Raw genomic sequence first — 26,823 nt, forward strand, 5'->3', positions numbered from 1 at the left:
CCCTGTACAGATTGTAAAGCCCTCCCAGGCAAATGTACTTTGTGATTTTGGGCTATACAAATAAAATTGATTTGATTTGATAAAGTGATTTCCTAGCTTTGGTGGGGCTGTTGGGCAATGCTAGCAAGGAGGTCTTGTTACAAAGCAATTGTTCTGTGCATAGCCAGGCAGGGCAAGAATATGAAGAAGAGGGGGGTCTTTCCTCCACCAAGTAAGTATAGACAGATGAGCTGCTCAGTAATACATTTTAAAATTCAGTTAGGCAAAGCCTCCAGCATTTTTTGGTTTACATAGATGTTTTTCCTGAGATCCTGATGGCTTTGTAGTTCCAGATAAAAAGTACAGTAATTAAATCTAATTGTTTAAAATAATACTGGGCAATGTAACATGGAAGAGACTGAAAGAGATGCAGGAAACGTGACAGTGCAATCATCTTAATTGCATTAATCTTACCTACAAGAGAAATAGGAAGAGTAAAAATATATTCTTTGTTTAAGTTTCTCAATCTTATTATACCAGTTCTTCTGTAAAAGGTCCCCAGGGTCTTTAGTCACAGTCATACCAAGCTATGAAAAGTCTAAGAGCTTTTTTTTAAAAGGAGTAGATTGTATATGTTATAGCAACTTCATTTGAAATTGGCATCAACTCACTTTTGTCCAGATTAACAGAAAATCCAGAGAGTCTACCAAAGTTGCTAATTAAAGTCAAAAGATGTATTGAAACTTGAAGATGAGAAATGAAAAAATGTTGATATGAGATATTAGATGACTTTGTGTAATACTGACTACTGACTATTACTGACTGCTAGCGGTTCAATAATTGAGAACAGGAAAGGGGAGAGGGGACATGCCTGATGGGTTCCACGACTGATTGCAAAAGGGCATGAGATATTTTGGTTGGTTATGACAGAGGGGGTTGGATGTGAATAGATAAGCTTAATCCACTTCATAAAGGGTCCAAAACCGATTTTTTTAAGTGTAAACAACATATAGGGCCATTCAACTTGATCAAAGGCACGCTGTGCATCTAAAGAGATTATTACCCTCTCTTCAGTATGTTCTGTATACAAAATATGGAACAAGTGGCATAAATTGGTCAGGATGGATAATAGAAAAAATGTGCTCCATTAATCTATTGGCTAAGACCTTCCCATTAATTTTAGTTTTGATAGGTAGCAGGGAGATAGGACAATATGAAGAGACCAGGTTAGGATCACGTCCCAGTTTGGGTATAAGCTAAATATTGGCCTTATATAGAGTGGGAGGCAACCTAGAGATCACCAATGAGGGATTCAGCATTCGTAGTATGAGTGGGGAAAGTTTATGGCTAAATACCTTGAAAAATTCGATACAAAAGCCAGCTAGTTCTGCTGCTTTATTGTTGGGGACAGAGAAAAACACTTCTTTTATCTCACTCAAATTGATGTCTGCATCTCGTGAGGATGACGATTCTCTTGTTAATTTAGGCAATCCCAGATTTTCGAAAAATGAATCCATAGTCCCAATCAGATGCACCCTGTGACTGATAGACCTTTTCATAAAAATTAGCGAAACATTAATTTATTTTTTCAGGATCCGTCATTCGTCTCGATAGAATGTATGGACCTGGATGCCTGAGATTGTCTTAACTGCCGGGCAAGTAACCTTTGAGGTTTATCACCAAACTCGTAATAATAATAGTAATACTTTTGTCTTACTTGGGCCAACAAATGTCAAACATTTTTGGACAATATAGAATTTTACTCATATGTTAATGCTGAGATCTTCTTCAGTACTTCAGGCTGAATATATATAGTGCTCCGAGATCTGAAAGTTGACTATGATAGTTAACCTAACTTTAGATTTTAATTTTTCCATTGCTTCATAAGATATGATGTGGCTCCTGAGAACAGACTTCATGGTATGGCTGGGTGATATGGACCAAAAGTCATATCGCTATATTTAGCGACTTTTCAGACCCTCTAGCGATTAGTTTTTTTCCCAAAAAGCGACTAGCGACAAATCTAGCAACTTTTTCTGGAATTATTGGAGACTCTGACGTGACGACGTCAACAAGCAGTGGGAGACCTGGACAGAGGGAGAGGAGAATTAAAAGCGAACTGGTGGCTCAAGGAAAAAAAATTATTTGTAGTCTTTTTAACGCAAAAAAACTATATTGATATAAACGATATGGTCTTGTGCTATATCACGTTTGAAAATATATTGATATAGATTAAATTATTTATATATCGCCCAGCCCTACTTCATGTCCTCCCAAAGTGTGGAGTCGCTAACTTCACCATTATCATTCAATGTAGTAAGTATTATTTAACCGCCAGTTAAATTCTCAGCGTTTATGATTCAGATTAAGCTTTAAGGAAACTGGGGCATGGTCTGAAATGAGTATATTATGATAAATGCAATCCGCGACTTGTGAAAATAATTTAGAATCCAATATAAAATACTCAATCCTTGAGTAAGATTTATGAACGGCTGAAAAATAGGAAAAATCTTTTGCTGTGGGACTAAGGAGCCTTCAGATGTCCACCAGATTATAAGACTGTATCAGATTATTAAGAGTGATACTGCTCCTCGATGTATTCATTTGAAAATGTTGCCGATCAAGGACCGAATCCAAAACACAATTAAAGTCTCCACCTAAGATTATATTTGTGTTTGACATATTGGATATAGTATTGAAAAGATTCTGAAAGAAAATGGGATCATCAAAATGTGGGCCATATACATTTGTCAAAGTTACTGGTACTGAGTTTAGCTCCCCTTTAATTAATAGTGTTTAATAGTTTAGTTTATTAATAGTGTTTTTCTAAATAAGGATGGCCACTTTTCTTGCTTTTGTGCTAAAGTTTGATTAGAAGACATGAGATGCCCATGAAGGACATAATCCTTTTGCGGCAGTTTTTTTATTATGTGTTTCCTGGAGGAAACATATATCGGCTTTGAGACGGCTTGAAGAAATTGCACATTATTCTGCTGGGTTTGGGTGTGTTGTTAAATATTTTGGGAATGTTTTTAAAAAATCGTTTGGTGAAATAGAAAATGTGTATGCAGTAATAATTACAGCAGTAGAGTTACAAAAGTGGGAAAGGGATGAAGGATGCAAAATATATTTTAATCTGAAAGCTAAATAATTAGGGTTATACCGCTTTACAGTGTGAACCATATCAATAAGAGTTGTTGGGTTTATGTAAATACACTGAAAAACCTTAGAAATCAAACATATTAAAACATTAAACATTACAGAGATATGTTCATAGACTTCAGTATTAAATTTGACAAAAAATCTATCCAATCTGAGTTCTGTATGTAATACATATGATCCCTGTTCATCGCAGGTACTACCTATGTCTCCAGCTGCGGAAGGACATACTGCAGGGCAGACTTCCTTGTTCCTTCGTCACCCTGGCCCTGCTAGGTTCCTATGCCCTGCAGTCGGAGCTGGGTGAGTACGACCCAGAGGTGCACGGCAACGAGTATGCCAAGGACATGAAAATTGCACAGGGTCAGACTAAGGAGCTGGAGGACAAAATGATGGAGCTGCACCATACATACAGGTGAGAACACTGCCTCAGTCAACCAGTGGTAGTGGTAGGTGTTCAAGTTTCAGTTTAATTTAAGAGACTTAACAATACACCCCATACGTGCAACAACAGCACCAATCTGTCTAAAAAAAGTACTCTGTGAAAAAAGTGCTGTGTGGGGAGCATCATGCTAAAGCAATTCAAATAGCTGGTTTCAGTGTGGCACGGCCGGGTTCTGCTTCATAGCACTGCTCAACAACTTAAATTAATTTTTCTGACTCTTAGCATTGGACAACAACCAAAGTAACTTAGCTTATCTACCTGTCTGCAGTAACTGGGTACAAACCGTAACGGCAAGATAACTGCTGTTCATCCGAAAGAAACAGACACTTGTGTTAAAGAATAAAGAATAAGCAGCTTGCTGTAGCCTCTGACTGACGGATAAACAAAGCATCAACCCTCAGGTTACAAGGCTACAAGCAGCAAGCCAAACTGACTTGCTATCAGTTTTTTCAATTGTGAGAAGATAGAAGGAACAGATTGCGTGATGATGTAGGGGCTACGTCATCACATGGTCACAGGTGACTTGTACTGCAAGGTTTTGTCAAATACTTGTGAAGTTGGTGAAGTTTGTGAAGTCCCATAGTAGTATCAGATCACAACTGAAACATGTCTAATATCCAAATATCGTGTCAATTTTGGTAGCATTTGAATGACTTAATAGTTTAGACATAAACAGTGAATGTGAATTGATTTAGCATATTTGCACATATTTTGAAAATATGCAGTGATTACTTTTTTTTTAATATATATTTTTTATTACATTTTCTCAAACCACAAACACAACGATCTGCTCGGACATGGCAGAAAAAGAAAACACAACAGAATGTGGACATGTGGGCACAGTAAATAGCAAATAATTACAGGACAGTGGGCACATTTTCATCCAGCCTCCTCCCTTTCAACCTCCTGCCACAAGACAAAGCAGTATCCAGGTGAGGATCAATACAGAGCATACAAACGTAACAAGGCTACAAGGTGCCTGTTAGATAGTGAGCACTTAGAACAAAGTCACAAAGACAGGCTAGGCTGATCTGGGAAATCCACGAAGAAAGGAGGATGACAGGGTGGCCCCAATATGCTGCAAGTAAGGGTCCCAGACCTTATAGAAAGCATCTACTTTGAAGTGAAGCATGCACGTGATGTATTCACTAGGAATGCAGTCCATAACAATGTTGTGCCATTATTTTTTTGTTGGAGCAACATTCTTGATCCAAAAAAGTAGATTGTTCTTTCTAGCAGCAAAAGTCAGTATATTGAAAAGTAGGGAAGTAACGATACACTCAACTCACGACTCGATTCACGATTTTTTGTTCACAATACGATTTTTTCACATTTTTTTTTTTTTTTTATCAAAATGAGCTACAGACACATTTTGACCAAATAAAATTATCTTTTTATTTGTAGGAACAAATCTTTAGGTGCTTTCTTTAAAGAACTCTCAAACAGTTTGTGTTCTCTTATAAAAAGTGCAGCTTACATGGTCATCTTAAACAAATTACATGAAAAATATCTCTCTTCTTCTTTAGAAACAATCTCACAAGTAAACTGGTGTTAACTGGTGTAATGTGCAACATTACTTTGCTTCTCACTGTGGTGGTGGCTGATATGCTGCTGCATGTTGCTTGTGTTGCTGCTATATGTTAGCAGTCTCTTGCAATATTTACATGCTGTTTTGGTTTTGTCAGTCCATTTCTCACCGGTTGCATTTGTGTATATAGGGAATCCAAAATGCCGCCACACAGGTGATTTCAAACTGCTCAGTGCGTCCTCTATTTCAAAGCTATTTTCTACCGTTGCCATGTCTTCCCTCGTTCTGTGCTCTGTACCTCCGTAGAGATGTGAGTCACGTGACTTGACGTCTTGCGTTGAACAAATGAATCACCAACCAGTAACTTTTTTTTAAGATAATGTAATCTATTTCTAATTGAAAAAGAGAACATATTCTACTTCTCTCGCATTCGCAAAGAATCGTGACTAATTTTTTCTGTCAACCGGTGTGAGTCGTCACACATTTGTACAGATTTTTAATCGTGTCACGATGCATTGTTACATCCCTATTAAAAAGTCTCCTGTGTTTACTGTTAGTGATCCGACCATCTGGAGACCAAGTATCAGGCAGATAGGGTCCATCCGTATTGGAACACCAAAGATTGCAGTCAGTTCATTTACAATACTAGACCAATACTTTTGGTCTAGTATTGTGTACTTTTAGTACCTTTTTTTCCAACTTCACACATCACTAGAGGCAGTGAATATAATTACCAGTCTCAGAATTGCATTTCCAGCAAAGCGGGGAAATATTAGCGTCCATTTTGTTCTTCACAACAGGTGTATGGATGAACTGAACTATATGGATTTGGTGCGGGTACACACTGAAATGTTCATAGCCTGAGACCAGACTTCCTGCCAGTCATCCTGATCTATAGCAACACCTAGATTGTTCTCCCAAGCTTGCTTGGTGGTTTGTGAGGTGAGAGGAGAGTTAGAGCTCAGGGCTCTGTAAAAAACAGTAATGCACTTCTTACTAATCTGTAGAGACAGGGCCTTCTCCACACATTAAGTGGTGTTATTAGTCAATAAGGTGGTGTCTTTAACTAAGAAATCTTTAATTTGTAAATATCTGTAGAAGTCACCTTGATTAAACAAACCAAATTGCTGTTGCAGCTGCTGAAATGATAGTAAATCACCTATTTTCTTCAGCCCTTGGGTGCTCACTTTGCACACTTTAAAGCCCTGGTCTTTGCAACCTGGCAGGAAGTCCGGGTTATCAGGAATAGGAGTGAGAGGAGATGATAACTGAGCCTTCTATAGAGCGAATAGATCTCCAGGCCCTGATGGTACTGAGAGTAATAGGGTTAGAGCAGTTTTTTTTAACAGATTCAGGATTATTCATAAACAATGGATTCAACAAGGGACATTTCGACTGAGAGGATTCAATATCATGCCAAATCGAGGCTGGATCACAGTTGCACCAGCTTGCAATCACCCGCAGGTGCGATGCCAGTTGGTAAAACCTTGGTACATCTAACCCTCTGTCACAACCTGCCATTTGAAGTTTTGTCATCTTGAGATGGGGCTTCCTTTTGCTCCAAATGAAGGAGCTTAGCCAACCTTCAAGCACCTAATAACCTTGTTCGATAATAAGATAGGGATTATTTGTAGTGGGTATAGTCTAGGCAGGACGTTCATTTTTATAAGAGCAACCCTACCTAGCCAGGAAAGAGGGAGAGGGGCCCAGCGGTCAAAGTCTGCCCTTATAGTATCCAAGAGGAGGGGAAGTTGGACTTAAATATCTGACAAAAAGTAGATGTTAGATGCACTCCTAAGTAAATGAAAACTGGTGGAAGACCAGCGGCACAGGAAGGGCTTAGCCATATCTGAAACACATGTTAACTGCTCCAGGGGCATAGCCTCGGATTTTGTAGTTAATATGTCATATATCCCGAAAAGATGCTGAATGACGAAATGACCTTAATCAGGCAGGAAACAGAGGTTTTGGGGTTGCAATAAATGTATCAAAATGTCATCTGCGTATAAAGTAATTTTGTGTTCCCTTTCACCAACCAAGATAGCTGAAATTAAAGCGTTTTGCCTTACAGCTTGGGCCAGCAGCTCAGTAGCAATATCAAAGAGCAGGGGGCTGAGGGAAGCGCCCTGCCTATTCCCGCGGTGGAGGAGGACATTGTCGGATCTCAGCCCATTAGTCAGAACTGCTGCCGTCGGGGTACTGTACAGAACCATAATCCAATTCACAAAATTATCACCTAGGCCAAATTCCTCCAGAGCGTAGAATGAATGCGCCCACTCGACCTGGTCGAATGCCTTATCAGCATCAAGAGACAGCATGAGGGCCAGGTCCTTGCAGCTCTGGGTTAGTTGCATGATGTTAAGGAGCCTCCTCACATTATCACAGGAGTTCCGGTCCTTGACAAAACCAGTTTGGTCCTCCGTAAGGCAAAAATTTTGGAGACCAGTTTTTGGTCAGAGTTAAGTAGGGCTATCGGCCTGTATGAGGCGCAGCTATCCGGGCATTTTACTTTTTTAAGGATGAGAGAAATGTTACTGGGGTAGGATCCTATTTTCAAATGAATGATATAGACAGCATAGACAGCAGAGGGTCTATAAAAATACCACTAAAGTCCATATAAAACTCACATCCAAATCCATCTGGACCTAGGGCAGTATAGATTTCAAAGCAAGTAGCACTTCCTCTCTAGTAATTGAGGCATTTAGTTGTCATTTTTGACCATCCGTGGCTTTGAGATGTCTTAAATCTGCAAAAAACTGACGCATAAGAAACAGGGCATTATCAGGCAGCTCGGAACTATATAGATTGGAATAAAATGATGCAAAGTGTTTATTAATGGTTCTAGTGTCGAATGGTCTAACACCGTTAGAGTCAGTAATATAGACTATGTTTTGAGAATCTGCCCTCTTCTTGACAAGATTAGCAAGATATCTCCCAGGTTTAAGTTCATATAGTTTCTGCCTGGCAAATTTAAGGGACTGTTCAGAGTCCTGAATGAGAAAAGTATTCAATGCAGCACATGCGTGTAACAGTTCCTTAAACAAATCAGGGCTCAGGGCTAGATACTGTATGTGATTTTTCTCCAATTCAGCAAGTCGAGATTTGAGAAGTTTCCTTCTCAAATTCTTCCCCCATCTTTTGGATGCAACAAAAGACATAATCAGTCCACAAGAGTATATTTTACACTTCTCCCAGAGGACAGAGGGATTATCTGTGGATGATGAGTTGATAGAATAAAAAATCTTAAATTCTGAAATAAAGTAGGAGATGAACTTGTCTTTGAGAAGATAAGGTTGAAATTTCCAGCACCATGACAATGCCCTGTCCTCAGCGAGAGAATATACCAAATAAAGCGGAGCGTGGTCTGATAGCACAATGTTGCCTATAGACAGGGGTGCACATAACTGGTACGCTGGTACGCATGCACAGCAAAAATAACGAATGCGTAATGTCACTTGTGTTACTGAGCGCCTTTGCGTAGCCCACTTGACCGATCGTCTCATATCTTACACATGTTGCTCGTCAACTACTGTCAAAGATGTCTAAAAAACAACAGACATTAAGCAGCTTCTTTGGCATTTACCCGCCTACAAAAAAACACCAACCGGAGCCAGAGCCAAAGAAAAGACTTTTTTCGGAAAAGTGGCTTCAAGATGTGCAGTGGCTAAAAGCTAACGATGAACGCACTGAAACGTGGTGCAAGATTTGCTGCTCACATCCACACCTAGCAGATAAAACAGGTGTGTTTTATAAAGGCTCAAGGAATTTCAACCATCCTTTATTTGACAAACATGAAAAGAGCAAGGAGCATACGAATGTGGTGCAAGCCATTGCTAGCCGAGAAGAACTGTCCAGTCACCCACTTAGCAGATGGCGAGACAAGCTGAATGAAGAACAGCGGCAAGCTCTGTGTAATATTTTTCTCTTTGCCTTCCATAAAGCTAAACACGCACGTCCTATGTCTTGCTATTCTGAGGATATTCTTTTATTAAAGCGGCTAGGAGTAAAGGAGGTGCATATCATTCATGAAGGGGGCTCACGGATCATGCAAAGCATTGCTCACAGCATCAGTAGGGAGTTACGTGCCAAATTGCAGTCTGCTGAATTTTGGGGGCTGCTTTTTTCTGAGGACACCACAAAAACTGAGGAGGAAATCGTTTACATCGTGTTTGTGTCGAGCAACGGAGAGTTTACCTTCGGAGTTTCTTGGACTGATTGAACTGGGTGCTGACCAAACTGCGCAGGCCATAACAGACGGACTTGTGAGACTTTTCCAGGACACCGGCTTGGATGACTGGGCTGTATGCACAGACAGGGCTGCTGTCAACGTTGGTATCTACAACGGTATTATACCAAAACTCCGACACCTCGCTGCTGCTGGAGACTCCCTTGTGCACGTTCTGTTCACCGCACACACACTGGAGAATTGCGCAAAATCAGCTGATCGCAACGTTCCTTACTGTGAGACATTTAATCAATGTGTGGTCAAGCTGCTGAAATTTTACTTACAAAAAGGTGGAGCAAAAAAACTACTGCATTGAAGAAACTGTGTAAAGAAAATGGAATCTCCTTTGTGAAACTGGGTAAGTTTCATAATATCAGATGGTCTGCATGGAGGCATGAAACACTGTGAAAAATATCAAGTTTGTTGCCAGCTATTAAAATGCAACTGGCTACAAGTAATAACAGTGACCTACAGCATATCTGCACAGAGTGTTTTCAGTGCTTTTTGTCACACATGCTTGAGATTGGCAACATTTTGAAGACCACATCCATTAGGTTCCAGAAGGAAAAGCTGACCATTGGACAATGTAAGGATGAACTCATGGTGGCCATTGGACAGTTCACACTTCTGCTTGATGATGATGGAGAAGGCCACAGGGCACACAGTGTTTCTAATTCTGAGGCCAACAATGACAAGAAAAACCTACTTAGGGGGTTAATTGAAGAGTTCGTTCGTTCGTCTTCTACCGCGTTTCCGGTACAGGTCGCGGGGGCAGCAGCTTCAGCAGGGAAGCCCAGACTTCCCTCTCCCCAGCCACTTCTTCTAGCTCTCCCAGGGGGACCCCAAGGCGTTCCCAGGCCAGCCGAGAGACATAGTCCTCATTTCGGTCGCTTGTATACGCGATCTCATTCTTTCGGTCACTACCCAAAGCTCATGACCATAGGTGAGGGTAGGAACGTAGATCGACTGGTAAATCGAGAGCTTCGCCTTTGCACCAATTTGTCGGTCGATCTCCCGTTCCATCCTTCCCTCACTCATGAACAAGACCCCGAGATACTTGAACTCCTCCACTTGAGGCAGGATCTCGTCCCCGACCCGGAGACTGCACTCCGCCCTTTTCCGGCTGAGAACCATGGCCTCGGATTTGGTGGTGATGATTCTCATCCCAGCCGCTTCGCACTCGGCTGCAAACCGCTCCAGAGAGAGCTGAAGGTCACGCTCCGATGAAGCCAACAGGACCAGATCGTCCGCAAAAAGCAGGGACCCGATCCTGAGGCCACCGAATCGCAGCCCCTCAACACCCTGGCTGCGCCTAGAAATTCTGTCCATAAAGGTTATGAACAGAACCGGTGACAAAGGGCAGCCCTGGCGGAGTCCAACTCCCACGGGAAACAGGTCCGACTTACTGCCGGCAATGCAGACCAAGCTCTGGCACCGAGAGTACAGGGACCAGATAGCCCGTATTAATGGGTCCGGAAACCTATACTCCCTGGGCACCCCCCACAGGACTCCCCGAGGGACACGGTCGAACGCCTTCTCTAAGTCCATAAAGCACATGTAGACTGGTTGGGCGAACTCCCATGCACCCTCCAAGACCGTGCTAAGGGTATAGAGCTGGTCCACAGTTCCACGGCCAGGACAAAAACCACACTGCTCCTCCTGAATCCGAGGTTCAACAATCTTGTGGACCCTCCTCTCCAGGACCCCTGAAAAGACCTTCCCGGGGAGGCTGAGGAGTGTAATCCCCCTATAGTTGGAGCACATCCTCCGGTCCTCCTTTTTGAAGAGGGGAACCACCACCCAGGTCCAGTCCAGAGGCACTGCCCCCGATGTCCACGCGATGTTGCAGAGACGTGTCAACCAAGACAGCCCCACAACATCCAGAGCCTTGAGGAACTCCGGGCGGACCTCATCCACCCCCGGGGCCCTGCCACCGAGGAGCTTTTTGACTACCTCAGTGACCTCAGCCCCAGAAATGGGCGAGAACACCACGGGGTCCCCAGACTCTGCCTCCTCAAAGGAAGACGTGCTGGTGAGATTGAGGAGGTCTTTGAAGTATTACCTCCACCAACCCAAGATGCCCCAGTCGAGGTCAGCAGCACCCCGTCCTCACTGAACACAGGGTTGACAGTGCACTGCTTCCCCCGCCTGAGCCGCCGGATGGTGGTCCAGAACCTCCTCAAAGCCGTTCGAAAGTCGCTCTCCATGGCCTCACCGAACTCCTCCCACGCCTGAGTTTTTGCCTCCCCAACCCCCAAGGCCGCATTCCGCTTGGTGCGTCGATACCCGTCAGGTGCCTCATGAGTCCCACATGCCAAAAAGGTTCTGTAGGACTCCTTCTTCAGCTTGACGGCATCCCTCACCGCCGGTGTCCACCAGTGGGTTCGGGGGCCACCGCCGCGACAGGCACCGACCACCTTACGGCCACAGCTCCGGTTAGCCGCCTTGACAATGGAGGAACGGAACAAGGTCCACTCGGACTTAATGTCCCCCACATCCCCCGGGACATGAGCGTAGCTCTCCCAGAGGTGGGAGTTGAAGCTCTTTCTGATAGAAGATTCCGCCAGACGTTCCCAACAAACCCGCACAGAACGTTTGGGCCTTCCAGGTCTGACCGCCATCCTCCCCCACCATCGGAGCCAACTCACCACCAGGTGGTGATCAGTTGACAGCTCCGCCCCTCTCTTCACCCGAGTGTCTAAAACATGAGGCCGCAAGTCCGACGACACGACTACAAAGACGATCATCGAACTGCGGCCGAGGGCGTCCAGGTGCCAAGTGCACATATGGACACCGTTATGCTTGAACATGGTGTTCATTATGGACAATCCATGATGAGCACAGAAGTCCAGTAACAGAACACCACTCGGGTTTAGATCAGGGGGGCCGTTCCTCCCAATCACGCCCCTCCAGGTCTCACTGTTGCCGCCCACGTGAGCATTGAAGTCCCCCAGGAGGACGAGGGAGTACCCCGAGGGAGCGCTCTCCAGCATCCCCTCTAAGGACTCCAAAAAGGGTGGGTACTCTGAACTGCCATTCGGTGCATAGGCACAGACGACAGTCAGGACCTGTCCCCTCACCCGAAGGCGAAGGGAGGCTACCCTCTCGTCTACCGGGGTGAAACCCAACATATAGGCGGGGGGAAACAAGCATTTCCACCCCTGCTGTGCGCCTCTCGCCCAGGGCAACACCAGAGTGGTAGAGCGTCCAACCCCTCTCAAGGAAACTGGTTCAGGAGCCCACACTGTGCGTCGAGGCGAGCCTGACTATATCTAGCTGGTACTTCTCAACCTCACGCACCAGCTCAGGCTCCTTCCCCGCCAGAGAGGTGACGTTCCACGTCCCCAGAGCCAGCTTCTGCAACCGGGGGTCGGACCACCAGGGTCCCCGCCTCCATCTCTCTGATCCCTCTGATACCCCTCCCATGGGTGGTGGGCCCATGGGAAGAGTGAATTGAAGAGTTTGAAATCAGATATGACTCCCTCAAGTCATGTGATCATTTCTTAGTATTTGATCCTTCAACATGGCCTCAGGAAATGCAAGACCTCCACAGTTTTGGAAACACAACAGTTTGCAGCATTCTAAAGAAATATGAAATCTTGCAACTTGACAAAGACACCACCTGTGTGGTGGCTATCTTGTTCTTTTTCTTGTTCTTCATTTCTTTGTTTATAACCACTCTAATAAATGACAGGAGACCGTTTACGCATAACCCTGTCGCTCCGCCATTTCTTTATTGAAAACATACGACACACCTCTTCACTTCCTGCTTCCCACGGAAGCCACATAAGCCCAAAACACTGGCGGCTCAATACTCATTCAAACACATTGAAACCTTTTCTCACCTGGTTGAATTAAACATGAAATAAACAATAATAAATGGCGCTTACAACCTGTCAAAGCAGAACACAGACACATTTGACCCAAAGCAAGCTGTTGAGCTGTGGATGGATACAGCTAATTGCAGGCTCAACCAAGGACAAAGAGGTGCATCCACAGCATCTTCATCATCTACCATGCAGGGAGCTGAAGCAGCGGACAGTGGGGGCGACATGGAGGACAGTGAGGAGGATGGCACTTTTTAAGACCACGCTACATAATGAGTGAGTACCAAACTTCATCTCCTGGTACTCACCTGAGTAACTCACTGAAAAAATGATGTGCACCCCTGCCTATAGAACATGATAAGGCAAGAGACATTTTTGCGGAGGGGATAAAAATGTAATCAATTCTGGTATAGCTTCTATGTGGAGCCAAAAAAAAAGTGAATTGTAAATCAGTAGGGTGAAGCTGCCCCCATACATCAGAATATTCAATACCATGACATGTATTAGTGAGAGGGTGCTCACTAATACGTCATGATATTGAATATTCTGATGACATGTATTAGTGAGCACCCTCGCTTGCTTAGAAGGGGGAGTGTCATGCTTATGAATAGTCTCGTTTTTCATCAGTAACTTTTATAATGTTGGAAGTCATTACACTTTAGCAAGGGCAGGGTCAAGCCCATCTGCAGTATCAAGTTCGGCCTGGTCGCCATCTTGTGTGTTGTCGCCGGGCTCGGACGGGACGTCTTATTTGTCTTTATTTCCTCTCGTTCTTCCCATCTTGTCAAAAGACTGTGACCAAAAGTTTTCCAATGGCATAGCCTGTTACGTACATAACAAAAATAAATAGCGCCTGGTTGTTGTCAGGATAATAAGAAAATTAGCACAGAGTGGCACGCAGCTTTGGCAAAAGCGTCTGCTCAGCTCACCGCCATCACGTGACCCCCTGCAGTGATGACATTTAAATTAGAGTTGTCTCGATACAAAAATGAGTAACCACGATACTATACCAGACAAAGTATCACGGTTCCTGGTATTATCGCGATATTGCAGCCTTTTATTATTATTATTATTATTATTATTATTATTATTATTATTATTATTATTATTATTTTCATGAACTGCAATCAAATCAAATATTTTTTTTATTTGTATCAATCTGTACAGGGAGTGACACCCTCTGTCCTTAGACCCTTGGTTCGAGTGAGGAAAAACTTGCCCACAAAAAACCCTTTGTAGGAGCCATGAAAGCATATATGCTGTTTATATAGATAATCTTGTTTATATTTGGGTTATTTTGGTTGTTATATTTATTTATATAGTTTGTTTTGTTGTTATTTTTGATATCATAGTAACCGGGTCACGGGAATAGGGGCGGTAACATATAGTTAATATATTCACTTGTGCTTTGGCACAGCGGGGATAATAAAATCCTTAAACGCATTTTTTTATCTCAGCGGATATTTTGTTGGTACAGCGCGTCAGACAAGCTGCAACATCCCACGCTTAGCCTCTCAGCGACTGCTTTGGTTTTTAGTCGCTACATTTTTGTCAACAAAAAATGGCATTAAGGAAAACAACAAGGGACGGTGCAGCGGATTGAAGGATCAAATGGGAGAAAGGAACATCGGAAATAGATGATGGAGGAAGGACTGGATCTCATTCATTACAACCTCGGGAAACGCACTCAGGAGCCAGTGTATGCTTACCGGTGTATATGTGCGTAAAGCTGTGTATTAATGGAAGGAATGCGGCTTACATATTATCTGCTCTTGGTTCATTGGGGACAATTGTTTGTTTGTACGACGGTTGAGGGAGTAGTTCATCCCGATTGCTGGTATTGATTGTGTGGATCTGGTGCTGTAATATCTCCGCGCTGTCGGATGAAGAATCTCTGCTTCTGTTCGAAATTGCCGCTGCGCTGCTGCTGGTGTATGTGACGTTGTCGGGAGGAATTTCCTTTCTCAAGACAAATTAAATAAATCACTTTTGAGTATAGTGAGATTTGTTGTATATAACAGAAATAATATTGAGTTTTACAATTTTTTCAGTGTCTTATAACATCAAATAAGATGAAGCAAAACTTGAATACAGGATATGAGGGACCCACATGCACTCACACACTCACACCTGGTCCAGTCTCTATGAGTCATCTAACCCCTTGTTGCAGGCCTGTGTTGTAGCTTTGGTGCGTTGTGGCCTAAAACAGAATGGCTGCTTCACTTATAACAAGCAGAATGAAAATAAAAGGCACGTGCAAATCCAGTACTCACGCTCCCAACATTTAGTGGGGTAAAGAGTAGTGAACAGGTCACCGACAGGGCGCAGCAGCAGCAGCTCACAGTCCAAGCGGGCCAACACGATCCACAGCTCACACACACAGCAGGAAGGACATAGGTCCTACGTAGTTCACAGTTCTCTACATCAGGTACACTGGCCGTTCCCCATAAAAATATGAACTCCAACACGGACTCGGTCAAGTTAACTCGTCTCCCTCCTCTCGTTGCTCTGCTCACCTCCAACGCAACATCCCGCTCTGTCCTACCCCCTCACCTACAGACTGCCCTGCGATTGGCCAGAGGTACCAGAGCTCTGCACATGCCAATACTGTCAAAGAAATGAATGATTGACAACCCACAAAACAAGTAATAATACAGTGAGCCTAAATAACACACAATGTCTCATATCTTACAAACACTATGAAATGAAATGGCATAACTTGTATTTTAACAGATCATTTCTTTTGCATTTTTAAATTGTTCTGCATTTTAACCACATTTATGAACTTTTACCCACTTCAATACATAATGAACTTTTATGAATTGTGAATATTTGTTATCAAAACAAATCAATTATTTCAGCAAGGGCTACATCCTCCCCCTTTTAAACATCTAGATGTCCCCATCAGACTTAAATTAATAGATCACTATACTACTTACAACCTCTAGCTAGTGTATAGTCTCTATGACGTCTGGGTCACAGCTGATCTGAATTATCATGCCTCGATAACTGATAGTCACAGGTCTGTCAGTCGACTTTCCAGGTTCATCATAACTGAGGCGTAGCACAGGTTTCACTTTCCTTTTTGCATTGGGCTCATGGCAGAAGTCAGCATCCACAACCTAAGTGCTAGGTGTAGGGACATCTCCCTCTTATAGCTCTGTGTCCACCACAGTCTTGGTGTGTCTGTGGACTTTCCTCCATTTGCTCCTCTGCTGCTGGAAGTTCCTCGGGTTGTTCCTCTGCTTCAGGTAAGTCAGGAGCATTAATATAGAATAGAATAGAATAGAATAGAATAGAATAGAATAGAATCAGGCTTTATTTTGTCATTGTAACAGTACAAGTACAGTACAACGATATTGCGAACCAGTCTGTCCATACAAATAATACATGTAATAAGACAAGTGGGGGAGGACAGGACAGGGTCTGGTAGCCAAAAGAAAGAAGAAAAAGGGGATACAACATGGGGAGAGGGGAGGAGAAAAAAAGAACAACCCACAGACTGTACTCCTGTCAGGAGAACAATCTGGGGGCAGGACAAAAACACCTCAGCAGTTATGGCACATATACAGTACACTCTACAACATGAGACACATCACTAGCAACCAGGGGATAGGGGATGGGTGGTTTGAGTAGTCCCAGCCCAGACACGCAGCCATCCGGTCCTGCAGCCAGAGGGCGCTGGTCACAGACCCGCCTTGTCAGGCTGGGGGAAACAAGCGGTGAAGGCGGGGGGATGGGGGTAGGACAGTGAAAGCATATCTGTAAGTCTGTGCATGTGTGCGTAAGCCTGGAGACGTGTCCCGCCCTGTCCGTAATCGTGGAGTCTCAATCCGCAGATGTTATGGCGATGGCATGGCAGTTGCTATGGAGACAGCCTTGATCAGGCCATGGCAGAACAGTCAACAAGTGTCAGTGGGAGATAGGGGAGTAGGGCAAAGAGCGTCTCGCTGTAGTGATCTTCCGGGGGAGTTGTTATTCCAGCAGAAGCCTTGGCCAAGGCTCTGCAGGTGTGGGGAGGCCAAGATAAGATTGGAATTTGTTGGTCTTGGGGCCCCGTAGCTGCGTTATCCGCTACTCCTCCTCTGCGTGCTTTACGGTAACGTATTGTGTCACTTCCGGTATCTGTGTTGTTGCCACGGTGCTCTCTGCTCTGCTCACCTGAACAGATTTCCGTATATTTCTCACATCAGCGACTATCTACTTATCTCTGCACTACTCTCTGACTTGTTCTGTCTGTGCATAAACAGCTCTCTGAACTCTAGTAACTACAATCTGATAGTTTCTCTAGTTTCTGTTAGCCACACTAACTAGCCTAGCTATAGCAATGGCGTCCCTCTCCTCTCCTCTCTCCTCTCCTGCTCTCTCCTGCCCGGTGTGCCACATGTTCAGTTACTCCTCGTCCTCCTTTAGTGATAACGGTACTTGTAATAAATGTAGTTTATTTGTAGCTTTGGAGGCGAGGGTCAGTGAGTTAGAGGCACGGTACCGCACCACCGAACAGTCAGTAGCTCAGATAGTTAGCCAGTCCCCTGTAGCCGGTGCGGTACAGCCACAGGTAGCTTCAGCTAGCCGTCCCCCGGTAGTTCCCGAGCAGCCGGGAGGCTGGGTGACTGTTCGAAGGAGGCATAGCCCCAAACTGAAGCCCACGGTACACCACCAACCGCTCCACGTTTCAAACAGATTTTCCCCAATCAGCGACACACCCGCTGAGAGGCCAACTCTGGTCATTGGCAGCTCCATAGTCCGAAACGTGAAGTTAGCGACACCGGGGGCCATAGTTAAATGCATCCCGGGGGCCAGAGCGGGCGACATCGAGTCTTTTTTTGAAACTGCTGGCTAAGGATAAGCGTAAATACAGTAAGATTGTTATTCACGTCGGCGGTAATGACACCCGGTTACGCCAATCGGAGGTCACTAAAATTAATGTTTCATCGGTGTGTGAATACGCCAAAACGATGTCGGACTCCGTAGTTTTCTCTAAAAATCTCTCCAAAATCATGTCGACAACCCAGAGTTGAGACCAGGAAGCAGAGCTGCAGTCTTACACGCTTCTCTGCGCCTCCATTAGAGCAGTTGCCCACCCAGTTCTTTAGTATAGAGACATTGTCTGTCCCCCGTCCACCTACATTATTTAAAGATAAAACAAACAGAAGAGGAGTTCATCATAAAAACTTAATACAAATTAAATCAACATCTCCAACAGTCCAAAATAAGAGAATTAAATGTGGACTATTGAATATCAGGTCTTTGTCATCTAAAGCTGTCTTAGTCAATGAATTAATATCTGACTATGATATTGATTTGTTTTGCCTCCTGAAACCTGGCTGCAGGAGGGTGGAATATGTTTAGCTTAAATGAATCCACTCCTCCGAGTCATTATAATACTCATGTTCCTCCTGCGAAGTAACTGGTCGAGGTGGTGGAGTTGGAGCCATATTTGACCAAGTCTATTAATAAATCAAATCAAATCAATTTTATTTGTATAGCCCCAAAGTCACACAAGTACATTTGCCTCAGAGGCTTTACAATCTGTACAGGGAGTGACACCCCTGTCCTTAGACCTCGGTTCGAGTGAGGAAAAACTTCTGCCCACAAAAACCCTTTTAACAGGGAAAAAAGGTGGAAGAAACCTCAGGAAGAGCCACAGAGGAGGGATCCCTCTCCCAGGACGGACAGACGTGCAATGGATGTCACGTGTACAGGACAAATCAACACAAACATATTGTACAATGACTGATAAAATGACAATGAATTATAATGAATGATAAAAATGATTACAGTAATAGATATGGTAGTAATAATGACAGTAATAATATATGTAGTGGCGTCATGCAGGTTCACAGCAGCAGCCACGATCCACGAGAACCTGCTGGACGACAGAGCACAGAAACTCCGAGAAGTTTGGTTAGTAACATGCATTAATGAGACATGTCCACAGATGGAGAGATATGGAGAGATATGGAGAGATATAGAGATATAGATATATATAGAGAGAGAGAGTGAGATATAGAGAAATATAGAGAGATATATAGAGAGAGAGATGGATAGATATATATATATATATATATATATATATATATATATAATATATATATATATATATAGAGAGAGAGAAGAGAGAGAGAAGAGAAAGATATAGAGAGAGATAGAGAGAGAGAGAGAGTTTTTCGGTAAGGGGATGTGTGCATCTTCAACCAATACCGTGCCTGGCTAGGCATAACCCTCGGTGGGGTCCCCCGGCAGTGTAATCCTATGGCAGCATAACTAAGGGATGACCTGAGCAGCCCTAACTATAGGCTTTATCAAAAGGAAAGTCTTAAGTCTATTCTTAAAGGTGTTGACCGTGTCTGCCTCCCGAACAGAAAGGTAGTTTGTTCCACGAAGAGGAGCCTGATAGCTGAAAGCTCTGGCTCCCAACTACTTTTGGAAACTATAGGAACCACAAGGAACCCAGCGTCCGGAGACGCAGTGTTCTACAGAGGGGTAATAAGGTATTATGAGCTCTTTTAGATAAGATGGTGCCTGACCATGAAGAGCTTTGTAAGTAAGGAGAGAATTTTAATTCTCTTCTAGATTAATAGGTAGCCAATGCAAGGAAGCCAAAATGGGAGAGATGTGATCTCTGATCTTGGTTCCTGTCAGAACACGTGCAGCAGCATTCTGAATTAACTGCAAAGTTCTAAGAGACTTATTGGAGCAGCCTGATAACAAAGAGTTACAATAGTCCAGCTTTGAAGTAACAAATGCGTGGACTAGTTTTTCTGCATCCGCCTGAGAGACAATGCGTCTGATTTAAGCGATGTTACGTAATGGAAGAATGCAGTCCTCGAAATTTGTTTTATGTGGACGTTAAAGGACAAATCCTGTTCAAAAACAAAACTCCAAGATTCTTTACAGTGGACTGGAGGCCAGGGTGATCCCATCTAAAGTAACTAAGTCTCGAAAGAGAGTTTCGAGGTGTTTGGGTCCAATTACAAGAACTTCAGTTTTGTCTGAATTTAACATCAAAAAATTGAGGTCATCCAACTGTTTATATCCTTAAGGCATGCTTGGAGTTTAGTTAACTGATTGGTTGCATCAGGCTTGATCGATAAATATAATTGGGTGTCGTCAGCATAACAATGAAAATTGATAGAGTGATTCCTAATGATGTTCCTAAAGGAAGGCATATATAAACTGAATAGAAGTGGTCCAAGTACAGAACCTTGTGGGACTCCATGACAAACTTTGGTCTGCATGGAGGATCATCATTGACGTGAACACAACTGAGATCGATCTAAAAAGTACGATTTAAACCAGCTTTAGGGCGGTTCCTTTGATGCCAATTCGATGTTCCAGTCTCTGTAAAAGAATTGATGGTCAATGGTGTCAATGCAGCACTAAGATCTAACAGGACAAGTACAGAGATGAGTCCTTTGTCTGATGCCATTAGGAGGTAATTTTGTAACTTTGACTAATGCGGTCTCTGTGCTATGATGCACTCTAAATCCTGACTGAAAAATCCTCAAATAGACTATTGTTATGGAGAAAGTCACAAGCTGATTAGCTACAGCTTTCTCAAGTATCTTAGACAGAAAGGGAAGGTTTGATATCGGTCTGTAGTTGGCTAAGACCTCTGGGTCTAGAGTGGGCTTTTTAAAGAAGAGGTTTAATTACAGCTACCTTAAAGGACTGTGGTACATATCCTGATAATAAAGACAGATTAATTCATATCCAATAACGAATTACTATAACTACAGGTAAAATTTCCTTGAGCAACCTGGTTGGGATGGAGTCTAAGAGACAGGATGACGGCTTAGCTGCAGAAATGAGTAAAGTTATTTGATGAAGGTCGATGGGGGAAAAACAGTCTAAATACATATCAGGTTTACAGCTGTTTCAAAACTTGCTGTATCAGAATGCAGATCAATGTCTGTTGAGGGCAAGAGGTGATGGATTGTTGTCTCTAATAGTTATAATCTTATCATTAAAGAAGCTCATGAAGTCATTGCTACTTAGACCTAAAGGAATAGATGGTTCAGTAGAGCTGTGATTCTCTGTTAGCTGGCTACAGTGCTGAAGAGAAACCTGTGGTTGTTCTTTATCTCCTCAATTAAAGAAGAGTAATAGGCTGCTCTGGCATTACGGAGAGCCTTCCTGTATGTTTTGAGAGATTATCTTGCCAGGCTAGATGAAATTCTTCCAGTTTAGTGCACGCCATTTGCGTTCAGATTTACGTGCCTCTGCTTTAATTTACGAGCTGGCTGGCTATACCATGGTGCTAGCCTTCTTGTTTAATTATCTGTCTTTTTCAGAGGTGCAAATAGAGTCTAGAGTTGTCCGTAATGAGCCTGTAATACTATCAACAAGATGGTCTGATTTGTGGGTGGCTAAAGGAAGTAGACAAGTCCTCTGTTACAGTTAGACATGCATTTGATTCAATGCTGAAGGAATCACTTCCTTAAATTTGGCTACAGCACTATCAGATAAACATTGCTGTAGAAGCTTCTACACAAAGGCTTATAGTCCGGTAGTATGAAACTCAAAGGTTATTAAAAAATGGTCAGACAGAAGAGGATCTGTGGGAAGACTATTATATTCATTTCAATTCAATGCCATATGAAAGAACAAGATCAAGAGTGTGGTTCAGACAATGAGTCGAATCATTGTGGTTGTCCACATGAATGTTAAAATCACCTACAATAATTACTTTATCTGTTTTAAGGATCAAGCCTGATGCAAATTCTGCAAATTCAGATAAAAATTCAGAATAAGGACCTGGAGCTCGATATACTGTAACAAATAAAATTGGCTGTAAAGTTTTCGGTTGGGTGAGTGAGGCTAAGGACAATACTTTCAAATGAATATAATTTAGTTAGGTTGGGATTTATTAATAGACTTGAGTCAAATATGGCCTCCAACTCACCACCTCGACCAGTACTTCGAGGAACATGAGTATTATAATGACTCGAGGAGTGGATTCATTTAAGCTAACATATTTCATCCTCCTGCAGCCAGGTTTCAGTGAGGCAAAAAATCAATATCATAGTCAGATATTAATTCATTGACTAAGACAGCTTTAGATGACAAAGACCTGATATTCAATAGCCACATTTAATTCTCTATTTGGACTGTTGGAGATGTTGATTAATTTGTATTAAGTTTTAATGATGAACTCCTCTTCTGTTTGTTTTTATCCTTTAAATAATGTAGGTGGACGGGGGACAGACACAGTCTCTATACTAAAGGACTGGGTGGGCAACTGCTCTAAATGGAGGCCAAGCAAGCGTGTAAGACGGCACTCTGCTTTCCTGGTCTCAACTCTGTTTTGCGACATGATTTTTGTCAGCTAATAAACTTGGCCATATTTCAGATATGAGAGCTGCTCCATCCAAAGTGGGATGGATGCCGTCTCTCCCAATCAGACAGGTTTTCCCAGAAAGGTGTCCAATTGTCTAAATCCCAAAACCTAAACTAAATTATAATTCATGAAAGTCTTGTCCTTAGCCTCACTCACCCAACCTGGAAAACTTTACAGCCATTTGATTTTATTTGTTACAGTATATCGGCTCCAGGTCCTTATTCTGAATTTTATCAGCCTGAATTTGGGCAGAATTTGCATCAAGGCTTGATCCTTAAAACAGATAAGAATTATTGTAAGGTGATTTTAACATTCATGTGGACAACACAATGATAGTCAGTAGTACTACGCGTTTATCTCTCTATTAGACTCAATTGGCTTTTGTCAAAGTGTAAATAACCGACTCATTGTCTGAACCACACTCTTGATCTTGTTCTTTCATATGGCATTGAAATTGATAATAGAATAATAGTCTTCCCACAGAATCCTCTTCTGTCTGACCATTTTTTTAATAACCTTTGTTCATACTACACTACGCGGACTATAAGCTTTGTGTAGAAGCTTCTACAGCAGAATGTTTATCTGATAGTGCTGTAGCCAAATTTAAGGAAGTGTTCCTTTCAGCATTGAATCAAATGCCATGTCTAACTGTAACAGAGGACTTGTCTACTTCCTTTAGCCAACCCACAAATAGACCATCTGGTTGATAGTATTTACAGGCTCATTACGACAACTCTAGACTCTATTGCACCTCTGAAAAAGAAGATATTAAACAAAGAAGAGCTAGCACCATGGTATAAAGCCAGCAGACTCGTAAATTAAAGCAAGAGGCACGTAAATCTGAACGCAAATGGCGTGCCACTAACTGGAAGAATTCATCTAGCCTGGCAAGATAATCTCAAAATATACAGGAAGGCTCTCCGAATCCAGAGGCACCTATTACTCTTCTTTAATTGAGGAGAATAAGAACAAACACAGGTTTCTCTTCAGCACTGTAGCCAGGCTAACAGAGAATCACAGCTCTACTGAACCATCTATTTCCTTTAGGTCTAAGTAGCAATGACTTCATGAGCTCTTTAATGATTAAGATTATAACTATTAGAGACAAAATCCATCACTCTTGCCCCATCAGGCATTGATCTGCATTCGATACAGCTAGTTTTGAAACAGCTGTAAAACTTGATATGTATTTAGACTGTTTTTCCGCCATCGACCTCATCAAATAACTTAATCATTTCTGCAGCTAAGCCGTCATCCGGTCTCTAGACTCCATCCCAACAGGTTGCTCAAGGATGTTTTACTGTAGTTAGTAATTCGTTATGGGAATGATTAATCTGTCTTTATTATCAGATATTTACCACAGTCCTTTAAGGTAGCTGTAATTAAACCTCTTCTTAAAAAGCCCACTCTAGACCCAGAGGTCTTAGCCAACTACAGACCGATAATCAAACCTTCCTTTCTGTCTAAGATACTTGAGAAAGCTGTAGCTAATCAGCTGTGTGACCTTTCTCCATAACAATAGTCTATTTGAGGATTTTTCAGTCAGGATTTAGAGTGCATCAATAGCACAGAGACCGCATTAGTCAAAGTTACAATTACCTACCTACATCCTAATGGCATCAGACAAAGGACTCATCTCTGTACTGTGTCCTGCTTAGATCTAAGTGCTGCATGTTGGACACATTGACCATCAATTCTTTTACACAAGACTGGAACAAAGATTTGGCATACAAAGGAACCGCCCTAAGCTGGTTTAAATCGTACTTTTTAGATCGATCTCAGTTTTGTTCACGTCAGTGATGAATCCTCCATGCAGACCAAAGTTTGTCATGGAGTCCACAAGGTTTCTGTACTTGACGCACTTCTATTCAGTTTTATATATGCTCCTTTAGGGAACATTATTAGGAAATCACTCTATCAATTGCATTGTTATGCTGACGACAACCCAATTATATTTATACGATCAAGCCTGATGCAACCAATAGTTAACAAACTCCAAGCATGCCTTAAGGATATAAAAAGTTGGATGACCTACAATTTTTTGATGTTAAATTCAGACAAAACTGAAGTTCTTGTAATGGACCCAAACACCTCAGAAACTCTCTTTCTAGAGACTTAGTTAGCTTTAGAATGGGATCACCCTGGCTCAGCGCTCCACTGTAAAGAAATTCTTGGAGTTGTTTTTGATCAGGATTTGTCCTTTAACGTCCACATAAAACAAATTTCGAGGACTGCATTCTTCCACTTTACGTAACATCGCTAAAATCAACGCATTGTCCTCCAGGCGGATGCAAAAATAGTCCACACATTTGTTACTCATAAGGCTGACATGTAACTCTTTGTTATCAGGCTGCTCCAAAAGTCTCTTAGAACTTTGCAGTTAATTAAGATGCGCGCATGTGGTGCTGACAGGAACCAAAGATCAGAGATCACATCTCTCCCATTTTTGCTTCCTTGCATTGGCTACCTATTAAATCTAGAATAGAATTTAAAATTCTTCCCTTACTTACAAAGCTCTTCATGGTCAGGCACATCTTATCTAAAAGAGCTCATAAACCTCATTACCATTACCCCTCTAGAACACTGCGCTCCCAGGACGCTGGGTTCCTTGTGGTTCTATAAGTTTCCAAAAGTAGATTGGGAGCCAGAGCTTTCAGCTATCAGGTCCCTTCTGTGGAACAAACTACCTTTCTGGGTTCGGGAGCAGACACGGTCAACACCTTAAGAATAGACGTTAAGACTTCCTTTTTGATAAGCCTATAGTTTAGGGCTGGCTCAGGCCATCCCTTAGTTGTGCTGCCATAGGATTACACTGCCGGGGGACCCCACCGAGGGTGTTATGCCTAGCCAGGGCACGGTATTGGTTGAAGATGCACACAGCGCTCCCTTACCGAAAACTCTCTCTCTCTCTCTCTCGCGCCGCTCTCTCCTCTCGATCTCTCCTCTCTCTCTCTAGCATCTCTCTATATTCTCTCATATCTATCATCTCATCTATCCACTCCTCTCTCTCACTCCTCTCTCTCTCCCTCTCCTCTATCTCTCTTATAAATAATATATATATAATATATATATATATATATATATATATATATATATATATATAAATATATATATCTCCATATCTCTCCATATCTCTCCATCTGTGGACATGTCTCATTAATGCATGTTAACTACCCAAACTCCCCCGGAGTTTCTGTGCGCTGCATCCAGCAGGTTCTCGTGGATCGTGGCTGCTGCTGTGATCCGCATGACGCCCACTACTATATTTATACTGTCATTATTACACCATATCTATTAACTGTAATCATTTTATCATTCATATAATTCATTGTCCATTTTATCAGTCATTGTGACAATATGTTTGTGTTGATTTGTCCTGTACACACGTGACATCCATTGCACGTCTGTCCGTCCTGGGAGAGGGATCCCCCTCTGTGGCTCTTCTGAGGTTTCTTCTTTCCACATTTTCTCCTCTGTTAAAAGGGTTGTTGTGGGCAAGTTTTTCCTCACTCGAACTGAGGGTCTAGGGACAGAGGTGTCACCTGTACAGATTGTAAAGCCCTCTGAGGCAAATGTCTTTGTGACTTTGGGCTATACAAATAAAATTGATTTGAATGTTGATTTGATACAGCTCACTCAGCCAGCTTGGTCCGCCAAAACGATCCATTTGCCTTTGCAAAAACCTGACAGCTTCTCCATGATGGTAGCCCATATCCTGGTTGTTTCTTGATGTTTTTCCATCGATTCCTCCTGTAATGGTTATCCTATTCCAGTTCACGGCCCCCATTCAATTCCCGAAGCTAGCTCAGTGCTTCAATCATTGCCGGCAGCTTTATGGGGCTAATGCACGGCGCCAGCGTTTCCGCATGCCTCGATGAACAGTGCCATGCCCGCTCCAATCAGCAAGACACTTGTCATCACAATCCGAATAGGTAGATGTCTTCTACGTCCTCCACAGAAAGAGCCGCCAGACACACGACCCGCCACTTCTTCCGTAACCAATGGGTAACAGATGATCTCTGTGTATTGTCCTTCACTATGCCAGTTCCCCTTTCTGGTTTACACGATACACAGGGAGGTGTGGGTAACTTGCCGAACACTACATAGGGTAGGGAGTTCCAACGGTCCTGTAGTTTGTGTTTTCCTGTGAGGCCAAGATTGCGAACCAGTACACTGTCACCTTCCTCCAGGGTCTGATTCCGAAACTCTCGCATCATACAGTTTTTTTGTTTTGTTCATGGTTTTTGGAAGCTGCTTTAGTGGATAAACTCGTAAGCGTTCCGTAGTTCCTTTCTCATGTTGGCCACATACTGGTGG

At 42.8% G+C, this 26,823-nt stretch overlaps 1 protein-coding gene across 7 annotated transcripts in view; it reads left to right on the forward strand.

Moving 5' to 3' along the window:
- epb41a (erythrocyte membrane protein band 4.1a) overlaps positions 1-26,823 on the forward strand; it is a 273,926-nt gene that overhangs the window by 77,841 nt on the left and 169,262 nt on the right. For all 7 annotated transcript variants that reach the window (XM_019264151.2, XM_019264152.2, XM_027282915.1 and 4 more), the window contains exon 7: positions 3,335-3,553. In XM_019264151.2, coding sequence (XP_019119696.1) covers positions 3,335-3,553 — 219 coding nt within the window. The remainder of the gene's footprint in view (positions 1-3,334; positions 3,554-26,823) is intronic.

This window comes from Larimichthys crocea, chromosome X (genome assembly GCF_000972845.2).
Source record: "Larimichthys crocea isolate SSNF chromosome X, L_crocea_2.0, whole genome shotgun sequence".
In the NCBI taxonomy this organism is placed as follows: domain Eukaryota; kingdom Metazoa; phylum Chordata; class Actinopteri; family Sciaenidae; genus Larimichthys; species Larimichthys crocea.